The sequence below is a fragment of the Haliotis rubra genome, unplaced genomic scaffold, assembly GCF_003918875.1.
Source record: "Haliotis rubra isolate DU_JTF1 unplaced genomic scaffold, ASM391887v1 Scf406, whole genome shotgun sequence".
Classification (NCBI taxonomy): domain Eukaryota; kingdom Metazoa; phylum Mollusca; class Gastropoda; order Lepetellida; family Haliotidae; genus Haliotis; species Haliotis rubra.
Window position 1 is genome coordinate 905,538 of NW_025767087.1, and position 12,236 is coordinate 917,773.

At 40.7% G+C, this 12,236-nt stretch overlaps 1 protein-coding gene across 1 annotated transcript; it reads left to right on the forward strand.

Annotated features, from left to right (window-relative positions):
* The first annotated feature begins 2,278 nt into the window (after nucleotides 1–2,278).
* Nucleotides 2,279–6,024, forward strand: LOC124287820 (probable glutathione S-transferase 7). The gene is made up of 5 exons (XM_046724283.1): nucleotides 2,279–2,466; nucleotides 3,901–3,993; nucleotides 4,668–4,783; nucleotides 5,410–5,514; nucleotides 5,826–6,024. Exons 1-5 carry the CDS (start codon nucleotides 2,334–2,336, stop codon nucleotides 5,979–5,981), a joined length of 603 nt encoding a protein of 200 aa, XP_046580239.1. The 5' UTR covers nucleotides 2,279–2,333; the 3' UTR covers nucleotides 5,982–6,024.
* Nucleotides 6,025–12,236: the final 6,212 nt, after the last annotated feature.

A 12,236-nucleotide genomic window follows, 5' to 3' on the forward strand; every position in this document is an offset into this window, starting at 1 on the left:
ACTCACTTAAAGCACTCACTATACGTGGTTACATCGAAGATGAATTTCTCCGCTAAATTGGGGGAACCAACTGCAAACCTTATGCAGATGAATTGCATGAGGATCATGCATCAAATTGCTGTAAAACATGTGCAAATATCGTCATGTGAACAGCTGCGTTTTGGTGTAAAGTTTTAAGAATTCTCCAATTTCACGGATTTTTATCATTTATTGAACTCATGACAATAATCTTTTCAACATTATGAATTTGTTTTACGATACATCAGTTCATGTGTAAACAGTACCTTTAAACAGTATGGAATATTTTGCAAATCTAGTTTAGGACAGTTGACTGAAGTAAGAGGCTACATTTACACTAGTGAGTCTAAACTTTTGATGGGTAGTATATAAAGCTTCAGATTTTAGTAATAAGTGATCTGTGTCCAGGTGAGGCGATCTCTTTGTAGAATTAGTGTTTGATACATTGATATACATGAATCTGTATAAGAATTACGTGTTTAAAAGATTTAACTTGAATTCCCTAGGACTGCCAATTGTTTCGATCCTTGTCCCATTTTAACGAATATTCATATATTCTTCTGTTTCAAATAAATAAATTTATATCTTGCCTCAGATCATCTTCTTTGTACGATAAACACATCAGCAAACAACCACGATTAACTCACATAACAACATCAAAACAAGTTCTATATTACAACTACCACAATTCACACAAACATTTAATAACCATGAAACAGCCATGTAATATGAGATGGACACGGCACTTACATGCCTCGTCTCGTAAATATGGACATTGTTATTGTAGAGTGTGAGCAGCTGACCTCGTTAGTTAGCTCCATCGTCTGGAAATAGGCTAGGCTTGGCCTCACATTCATGACTGACATTTTGGTCTCCGAGTTGAATCATTTGGGATACGATAACATGCATCTACTGAGTCAGTCAGCGTGGCCACTCGATCCCGTTTATCGCCTTTACTGACCTGCAAGGGGTCAGGAGCTTCACGGAGTTAAATAATACTATGGTATACTGCAGTAGTGCAGTGGTAAGGTGTCTGCCTATCACGCTGAAGGCCCGGGTTCGATCCCCGGTGGAGGCACCTAGGTTCGGATCCCGAGGTGGGCACATTTTCGTAGTATCCTTGGACAAGATACTTAGATCCACATTGTCTCAGTTCACCCAGCTGTAAAATGGGTACCCGTGAGGATGTGCTGGCAATGTGAGTGTTTAGTTCATTGCGCCTGACAGACAGCATGGCTGTATGATCCCCAGGGAGTTGAAAAAGTATCGGAAAGTACGATAGTGTCCTATGACCGGGGATAGTAATGTACGTAGCGTCCCGCGAGCAGGCAATGTGCCTGGATGTGAGCGCCATATAAGTGGACTATTACTATTACTAAATTACACAAGATGGAAAGTTATGCAATGTATATGCCTCGATGAGTTGATACATACAACTACAGTTATCATATTGTATTGAATACATGTATCATTAACATCTTGAACGAAGTAATTAACACAGAACTTTTGTTAATCTTAACAAGACCATCTGAAATAACGAGTTAGTTGCACGAAAATTCAAAGAAACAAAGCAATAGACAAACAGGCTTTCCGTGCTCATTCACATGCTTCTTCATGTATCGCATTAATGTGTACAGAGACAAGGACATCGACTCATCTGGGTTATGTTCTAATTCGTAAACTCAACCGAACATAAAATATTTACAAATAATCACACAACTCTGTATTTGGGTACGTTCACGTCAGCCTGACAGGGCGGCAAGTTTATTGAAATACATTGAATACGAAGTTTACATCCACGGCTGGAACCGATTTGAATGGCTCCTCAGTGCTGTGTTATCTGGGTTGCAGATCTGTCCATGTGCTCCAGTAGAGATTTCCGATTGGAATTCCTGGAAGCCTGAAACTTAGAAAACGGTTTTAATACATTGTAACATATTCGATATTCATAAATTATTATACTGTATTACATTTTGAATCACAAATCAACTTCAACTGATTTTTCACTTTCATCATGAATCTTAAGATGGGTCCAGTGACATAGTACACGGTAGGTCCAGTGACGTATTACATTTGTATATGGGAGGCCCAGTGACCAAAATCAACCTGAATACAGTTTTGCTGTTTAGGAACCACTGATATAAGTTTCACCTGATCCATATTTACCTTGACGGATGGGCGGGTGGGTGGGCACATATTATATACACAACCACGTATTAGTAAATATATTCATACACGCGAGTCTGATAAGCCTTATCGCACACCTTCATAAGATACACAGAGTGGGAGTACTCACTGCACAGGGAGCAAGCAACATGCCTTCTTACAAGCTCATCTACACGGAAAATAAAGGGCGGGCTGAAGTGTGCCGTCTGTTGTTTGCCTTGGCCGGACAGGAGTATGAAGACGTCAGATGGTCACGGGAGAACTTCCAGGCCGAGAAACGAAGTAAGTGTTGCATGGGAACACCAGACGCGTTGGGAAGTAAAACTGTTTAAAGGCACAGGCAGCTTTCCAAACAATGGAATAACAAAGGTCTAATTATCCAGAAATCACTTGAGTTCCGATTAAGTATAATCTCGAAACGAACAGTTGCTTTTTATAATTGTACATTTGACGTGATCAGTCATTGCTATCTGTTTTTGAGCCTATCTATGTTGTTTTGTTTGTTTTTTTCATCAAAGTTAGTTTTAAGGCCTGTCGTGAGGAATTCAAAAGTGAATACCGCTATTTAAGCACTCATTATATAACCTTCTGAAAATAATTACATGTCCGCAAAATATTGAATGAAAGCAAGTAGTGAAACGTTCGAATACTGCATGTAGCCATCAAACCTAGAATAATATGTAGGACAGTTCTTGGTTTGAGTGAGTGAGTATGGTTTAACGCCGCTTTTAGCAATTCTCAAGCACTATCACGGCGGGGAACACCAGAAATGGTCTTTGGCTACGAGTGAGTGAGTGAGTGATTGCGGGACATGACTTGATATTGGAAAAACACCCAAAGTGATGCAGGTCTTTACCACTTTGGTCAACACGGATATTAATATGACAAGGCGCGCAAAATTAGGATTGACAAGAAACGATCACATGATTCTGACGCCCTAAAGGAGAGTAACTCTTCAGCTCCTAAGGCGGCCCAGCTCTAGGCGAGTGCTTGTATGATAACACTACCTTGCATGGTTAAACAGTGTCAAGTAGTACGTACATGTAGCCGGTGCACTGATAACAGAACAAGATGGAGATATCAGCGAACAACTTGATCTGCTAAACACATCCCCGTGTGACACTTTACAATGAAACCTCCTTAATCCGGACACTCTGCGTAGGGGATATTCATGGTTTGAACGTCAATACATGTATATATTCAAATACATTTATCACTGGTTCGTATAATCAAATATTTTCACAACATCTGAAACATCTTAAGTTCGGAAAATCTTATTTCCAGACATTAGTATATTGTGCGTCAAATAGATTCTCAAACAGATTCTAATTCATCAATGTTTCGTTTATCGATAAAAAGTATTTAAATCCTAAATGAGGTTCACTGTACATGAACTCAGAACATCCCAGATTTGATTCTGTATTTAAAACCCCCCAAATAAACACAACTGTTATCTCCAACACTATCTTACATCACAACCATCATTTGGGCAGTTCAAAGAAAGAGTTCATGCATTACGTGATGATTCGATATTGTCCTTCGAGATAATTCGTTTGAAACTGTCACAAACAAAGAGGTGTGTTAGCATCAAGGATGTAGTTTTTTGCTGCCAAATGAACCATTTCCTTCTTTGATGACCTTCATAATGCTGTCATTTGAATCTCAAACTAACGCACGAGTAAGTTTAGTGGTTAATCGTGGTTCGTTTCTCTTCAGATCTTCTATTCGGACAGATCCCTGTGCTTGAGGTGGATGGCAAACAGTATGCACAGAGTATGGCCATTGCAGGTTTCCTAGCGAGGGAGTTTGGTAAGCTGAGTATCCATTTATCTTATGCCACCAGTATTTGTTAAACATTTCACATCTCTAACGTCAGCCAGCAAGAGAGCAAACTGACGAAAAATAAATATAAATACTTAGTTGATGCAAATAATCGAATCCCTATGCCGTAGATCGATGCTCATGATGTCAATCACTGGATTGTGTGGTCCAGACTCTTTCATTTACTCACCACCGTCAGATGGTGAATGTGAGTGAATATATTCGGATTTACGCTGCTTTTAGCAATATACCAGCAAAATCACAGTGGGATTACACTAGAAATTCCACATAGCCAGTATTGCGTTACAAGCGAAAGAAAAGGGTTCTTTTTATATACAACTAGGATGTATAATTATTGGAATCCATTGTGAGTTGATGACAATGATATCATTTTTGTGGTCTGGCACAAACTAGACAATTTGAAGACAGCCGTCATATAGCTGAGACGTTCTGAACTGAGACGTCAAACACTATGTCGTCATTCAAAGGATTCCACGGGGAGACCAGCCTTGAGGAGATGAAGATGGTCTTCATTGCCCATTCTGTCTGCCCTTTGTCTTCAAAGCCCATTCTCTTTGCATTAACCAGATTAATTAAAGACAGCCGTCATATATCTGAGACGTTCTGAACTGAGGCCTCAAACAATATGCTCTTATTCAAAGGATTCCACGGGAAGACCAGTGTTGAGCAGATGGAGGTCGACCAAGTGATCGGCATCATCAACGACATCTTCAGTGCCCTCATCAAACGGTACCACGAGCAGGATGAAGAAAAGAAAGTGAGTTTCATTTCTTTTATCAAAACAATAAGCGCCAATCAAGCATCATTCATACTTGTCGTTACCCCAGTGATAACATTTGTCATTAAACATAGCATGGAGCGGAAAACCAAGGATACATGTTTCGGATTCGAATCCACGATCAGAAATCCGAGAACAGCAAAGGGATGCAACTATGATCTGGAGCTATGGCGCCTTCAAGCGGTGGTCAATCTGTGATTTCCTTAAATTAAATTACCATTTTAAATGTTTGGTAATTTAGGTGAGAGAGTGAGTTTAGTTCTACGCCGCACTCAGCAATATTCCAGCTTTATGGCGGCGGTCTCTAAATAATCGTGTCTGGAGCAGACAGGGATCAACAGCATGAGCATCAATCTACGCAAATGAGATACAATGGCATGTGTCAACCCAGTCAGCGAGCCTAACTATCCGATCCCGTTTGGCGCCTCTTACGACAAACATGGGTTACTGAAGATCAGTTCTAACCCGGACCTTCACGGGTCTGGTAATTTAGGTCTCCTCACTCATGGCAATATACTGAAACAATTTATATGTAATGCACAGATACATGTGTGAATGAAGAAAAAGAATGTAACAATCTGGAACATTGTGTTCCTTATTCACAGGCTGCCATAGGAAAGGAAAACAGCGAGAAAACTTATCCAAAATTCGTCGGCTTCTTTGAGAAGATTTTAAAGAACAACAATACAGGATTCTATGTGGGGGACCAGGTAAAGTGGATGTATATCATTAAGTCAAACACACACTAACACAGTATTACAGGTCGGCGTCGGTCAGTGGTGTGTTCACGATATGACCAAAGCCTAAATTGATGCTGTTGAAGTATGTCCATGATATGACAATGGTCGGTTAGTGCTATGTCCATGATCTAATCTTGGTCTTAAACTAACATTCCGTTCCACAACATTACGATCGATATCAAACCAGGAATGTATGGCTATCATTACTTTCATAATTCCATTGTGTATTGGTATTTGTACTGTACACATGCTAACCAACATATGTCTGTATCTATTTACAGCTTGGGTTTGCAGATCTCGCCGCCTTTGACACTCTTTCCAAACTGGACGGAATCAATTTGGATGATTTTCCCTTGGTAAAAGCAAATAAGGAGAAAGTGGAGTCCAATGAAAGAATTGCAAAATGGCTACAAGATCGACCGGTCACACAGTTCTGAACATGCCAAAACGGCAGTCAGATATGCCCCCAAAAAACCAAAAGCTACGAATTAATTTTCCCAAGAAACAAGGACATTGCTACATTACCGAGTAATTGTAAATTGTCAGACAGCTGAAGATCGAAATAGTACAACACCTGCGAACCGGCATCTATAGCACTTCAGGTGTTCCACTATGGCCAAAGGGTTGGAGTTTATATAAAGCTTCGGCTTTTAGTAATAGGTGATTTGTGTCCAAGTGAGGTGATCTCTTTGTAGAATTAAGACAATCATTGTTTGATGCATTATGATGTATAACAAAGATGTATTTAAAAGAATAAAATAGAATTTTCAAGTACTCTTTGTCCTTTTTTAATACATACATAACCTGTCCTAGATTATCTCCGTCTTTTTATGATAAACACATCAGGCAACAACCACGATCACGCACAAAACAAAAAATCCCATAGGTACTTTATTCAAACTATCACAAGTCGCACACATTTTACTACACCTTTAAATATTAATCGTATTACAGCAGACACAACCAAAACCAGTCCCTGTCAGTCAGACCGCCTCCGTGGTGTAGTGGTTAGAGCGTCCGCCCGGAGAGCGGAAGGTCGCGGGTTCGATCCCCGACCGCGTCATACCAAAAGACGTTAAAATATGGTACTTGGCGCTCGGCATTAATGGGGACAACAAGGACTGGTCGGCTCGGAGTCTATATAATGTGTCTGAGTGGGGTATTCATGCTTCACTGCGGCATGGTATCTCAGTGGGCTAGCACTATAAAACCAGCTTAAGTCTGGGCAAGTACAAGCAGCCGCACATACACAAACACACGCATGCACGTGGTCATATGAGCGAAATATTCTCAAGCACGACGTTAAACCCAATTTCACCTCACCTCACCCTGCTAGTCATGAAAACCCACTTTCCTGGCAATTACTGTCCATATAATATGAGGTGGACACGTCTGGACATTTGTGACGCCAAGGCAAATACAGTATCTATCTGTTCACTAACGCTGCATTGCAAATAGGCTGGACTGAGCCTCATAGTCCTGTGATTGACGCCTTTAACGACCTGCAAGGGTTGAAGACCAGAAACTCTGATCTTCACGGATGGAAAGCTATACCATATACATGTATCCATGTGTTGATACATTCAATTAAAATCATCATACTGGATTGAACACACGTATTATTCACATTTTGTCAGATTTACACAGAATTATTTAATCTTAACAAGCGCATCTGAAATAACAAATGAGTTGCACGAAAAATCAAAGAAAAAAAATATGAGGCAAACAGGCCATCTGTGCTCACTCCCAATCCAAATATAAAAATTTATAATGGATATGCATTTTACAGTTGATGATTAATCACGAAAATCGTCATCAGAAACTTGCCAACCACTTGATCTCAGCTTTTTCTGATTGTTGCCCATGATGTTTCCCTGTCTTAAGATCCCAATCACTGGTAATTACAAAACCTTTGGTTGATATCAATTTAAAGGACCAGCATGGTATATCATCAAAAACAAATTCGCCATTTTCTGTTTCATGATCTCTTAGGACACGCACGACTTGTGCTGTGACGTGATGTTCTGGTCCAAGGTGGATGTTATGTGCTCTGAAAACACGAAATCCTGAGTCCTGAGAAAATTTGAAAGCTATTCTAATGTCTGCACCATTCGAAACGGCATTTGAAAGGGCTGATATGGCTCCCTGGGAAATGCTACCATTTCTAAGGGTGTGCAGTAAAAGGAACCATCGTTTTGTGTCAACAAACCAAGTAAAAGACTTCCTCTCTGTTATAACACTCTGGTAAACGGTTCTTGAGAATCCTAAACGGTAGGTTTTTACAGTTCCTGACGTGCTTACTATCCTAAACACCCAGCTCAAGTTCTTTGTAAATGATTTTACATTTTCTCTTGCTAGCAACGATACCAGGTAAACCGTGATATGATCCCTAGACATTCGGATTCCTTCAACCTCCATTACAGTTTTATAAAAATGTACCTTCACCGTGTGTCCTTGTTCTACAAGGAACATTAACTGCTTCAGCGTCTCACCTCTGGATCCATAAGCGTCACTGACATGAACCTGCGCCCAACAATCATCTGCAAACCATGCAAATACTTTGTCCCGGCCGGGACGATGATCTAACTGACGATGATGTTCTACAAACCATCTAATCCCATCAGTCGTACCTAATGATGTCACCATCATGAAGTGAAAAGATGCTAGCTTCTCGAAAACGAGATGACATTTTCTGCGTGTTGCACTGAAATTCCAAATTAGCTGGCAACTAATCATCTTTGACAGATCCGTGATCCTTCCTGACACTTCACAGTTGTCGACAGCGTATCTACGATGGTTTCGCAAGATCACTGTTATAGTCATTCCTTGCAAAACTGCTGAACGAAGATTTTCTTTGGAACCAAACCCGTTTCCAAATACAGGGAGAGGGTAACCTTTATCATTGTTTTGCAATGTAAACCATGTTATATTTGCTCTGAGGTGTCTTTGTGAAACGTACTTTCCACCTATAGAGTATCTTTTCATATGAATGTGGCCCGTAGTGCATGCCACAATGAACCACCAGGATCCTTCTGCATCAAAGCTGTCCTCGTTGTCAACACTGACATGTTGAAGAGTCTGACAACATACCTCAGCGCGCCATTTTTCACAATCGTTTACTTCAGTCAAATGGTAGTGGATGGTCTTTTGGACAAACTTAATTCTTCTTCCATTAAGAACGTGCTTCTGAAGGCGCGTCTTGCTCCCAGAAACTTCAGCACCATGTGCGTCAGTGTGTACCACCTTCTCCCACTTCAGTTTGCAAGCATCTGTTGGAAGTACAGAAATTTTAACTGCAGCTGAATTAACTCTCTTATACCTGTTCTCGTGGTGATATATCACATGTTGCGTCAGAAGAGCAACTTATCCCATGCATGTACACTCAGTTTTAATTATACACAACGCAACCCCCCTCAGTGATGGCAGTAGTGGTTGAATAATTTACTACAAGACTTTGTAGGCAATGTGTTAATCTTTGTGCTTTGGACGTGTGAAATGCCAATACTGTTGACTTTATGGCAAAGTATTATCCTGGCATGACACATGATGAGATAGTGCCAGCTTTGGCGGTCTGTACAGTACAACCAGAAATTATTGAGTAATTAAGATTGTAATTTTTATATTTTTTTTCACTCATTACTCACGTATTAAATGTGAATATCAGCAGAACATAACTCCAGATGCAAAGACAGGTGAATAGTAAGTATTTTGTCAAGTCACCATGGGCAGCAATGCAGGCTTTAATGCGGCGGGGCATACTACTGATCGAAGAAGTTAGAAAGTCGTGGTCCATGCTGTCCCAATATCGGACCACCTCTTCTTTCATTCCAGCAATATTTGTCAGATTTTTCTTATTGACACTTTTCCCAAACATTTTCTATTGGATTTAGGTCAGGGCTATAGCTTGGCCAATCTAATAATGTCATATTTTGGTTCCGAAACCAGGCCTGTGAATGCTTTGAACGATGAACATTTCCATAGAACACGTGAGCAGATGGAAGTAAATGTCCCTCGAGGATATCTGTGGACCGCTCACTGTTCATATTCCCTTCAAATACACAGAGGGGCGTTGCCCCTAACACAGATATGCTACCCAACACGTTAAATTTCGGACTGTACTTTGGGCGCTGATACAAAGGTTTTTCAGTTTGTTTGGTCCAGAATTTCAGTGTATTAGGAAACAGCCACACAGAACTTTCATCTGAGAAAATCACATTGTCCCAGTTAAAATTTCTATGCTGTAAGCACCACTTCAACCTTCGCTCCTTTTGTTCAGGTTTCATGATCGGTGATGGAATTCCTCGACTTTTCTGCCAACCCACTGCATGCAGCTCAGTTCTAATTGTCTCCTTATAGACAGCCACAGTTCCTCTATCAATCATGTCCAGCCTTAAGTTTTCTAAACTCCTTTGTTTGTTTTTAGAAACAAGAATACCAAGCCGCCTCCTGTCACCGACAGTCAATTTTCTGGGCCTACCTGCGCCTCCCTGGTGCTCAATGCCATATCCATTGGCAATATTTTTCAAAACACGATAAACAGTGGACAAAGGGATGCCTGTTCTACTTGAAATCACTTTAGCTGATCTGATGTCCTTGTTAAAATACTCTAAAATCAACTTCCTCTTCTCTAAATCATCCATACTGAGAATCACTGAAAATGTCGTCTGCTAGCAAGTAAACAAAGGGGGATAACCAATGAAAAAGGATTAACGGAGTTGTTTCTCTTGAATGAAACCAAGCACTTGATTGCTGGTCAAGGTTGTTTATACTAGAAATCCAATTAAACATATTCCTAAAATTCTCAATAATTTCTGGTCATACTATATAAGCCCCTTGAAATTTACCGAGGTGGTCGACATAAGTATCTCGTGTATCCACCCCGTGCCAAGATGACAGAGCACACACACACACACACACACACACACACACACACACACACACACACACACACACACACACACACACACACACACACACACACACACACACACACACACACACACACACACACACACACACACACACACACACACACACACTTTTCTATACGGTACCAGTGAGTCTGCGCACACGTTTCGAGACAATTGCCGCCACTCCTCATGTAATACGTTAAGAACTCACCAACAGCATGGGAGCAATGTGGCCTAGCGTTGCCGTTCACTGCTTATGCGGCGGGTAGCCAATGGTTTGTTAACAAAATGAGGCACAACAAACTGATCAAGAATGTCCGTGATATAGCGTAGCCGTTAAGATTTCCCCGTATAGTCACCAATGTCATTGGTCAGTGATGGGAGACACATACCCACACCATTAATAACCCTCAACGAACGGGTTGGTTGCTTGGTTTGTTGTTTTACGCCACAGTCAGCAATATTCCAGCTATATGGCGGTGGTCCGAAAATAATCAAGTCTGGAACAGACAATCCAGCGATGACCAACCACGTCTGACCACCCGATCCCTTTTGTTGCCTTTTGCTGAAGACCATTTTTAACGAGGGTCTTTACGGGTCAAACAGGATGTCAAAGGGATATTGGAAACTGAAGCGAAGCATAAAGAATGTCTCGCAAAGCTAACACAGGTGAATGAGTTAAAGCGATATTTCGAGACATGTCGAAGATAATTCTCTTCCAGTGTCATAAGGTAACCTTGCAGTTAAAGCGCCTCTTAATCACGTCAAAAACCGAGATGAATTCTTCGCATGGGTACAATGTATAAACCAATTTCTTATGTCTAAACGTTTGTACCAAATTTCGTTCTTTGTAATGATAACATCACGATAGTCAATACATACATACCCTGACTGATTCTTGTCAAGTTCTTTTTGGGTCTGTGCATGTAAAACTGTGAAATTCCATTTTCAATCCTGACATTCCCACAGGTACGTGTACCGTTAACTTCAAGCCCTTCGAGCATACACCTTTGACTTAACTGTGTTGAGAGAAATATTACACTCAGCAAGTCCATGCTGGATCTGACCACGCATGAATCACTCCCAAAACATGATCACTTCCAGTTTCAACAGAGTCCAAGTATCGATGCAAACGCACCGTCCGCTAAAGAAATATTCTGGTTAAATATGTAAGCTGTGGGCATATTGTCAAGGAACACTGAACACGTCTCCATGGCGGCAATGCTGTCATTTCCGATTTGGAGGTCACCGACAACTTAAAATAATTGATATGATTTTTTAAAACCTTTTTCTGTTTCTTCTTACAACACGTACAATGCACATCTGTACATGATTGAATACATGGGAAACTGCAGGAAAGTATTTTGTTGGTATTTTGAAATATAGACAATCTACAAAAATAAAGTGTGATGATATTAATTTAATCATATGCGATTAGCCAAATGCACCTGTGAAACTCAATTACAAATGACTGGCCTAAAAGAACGAGAGCCCACAATGGAAGTGTCAAAATGGTTAGCTTGGAATAAAACAAAACAAATGGAGTGAGTGAGTGAGTTGAGTTTTACGCCGCACTCAGCAATATTCCAGCTATATGGCGGCGGTCTGTAAATAATCGAGTCTGGACCAGACAATCCCGTGATCAACAGCATGAGCATCGATCTGCGCAATTTGGAACCGATGACATGTGTCAACCAAGTCAGCGAGCCTGACCACCCGATCCCGTTAGTCGCCTCTTACGACAAGCATAGTCGCCTTTTGTGGCAAGCATGGGTTGCTGAA

Excerpts from the sequence above, each read along its gene's own strand:
- LOC124287820 (XM_046724283.1), top strand. The coding sequence starts at position 2,334 with ATGCCTTCTTACAAGCTCATCTACACGGAAAATAAAGGGCGGGCTGAA. Across the intron at positions 4,784-5,409 it reads AGCAGGATGAAGAAAAGAAA|GCTGCCATAGGAAAGGAAAA; the intron begins GTGAGTTTCATT and ends CCTTATTCACAG. Across the intron at positions 5,515-5,825 it reads GATTCTATGTGGGGGACCAG|CTTGGGTTTGCAGATCTCGC; the intron begins GTAAAGTGGATG and ends ATCTATTTACAG.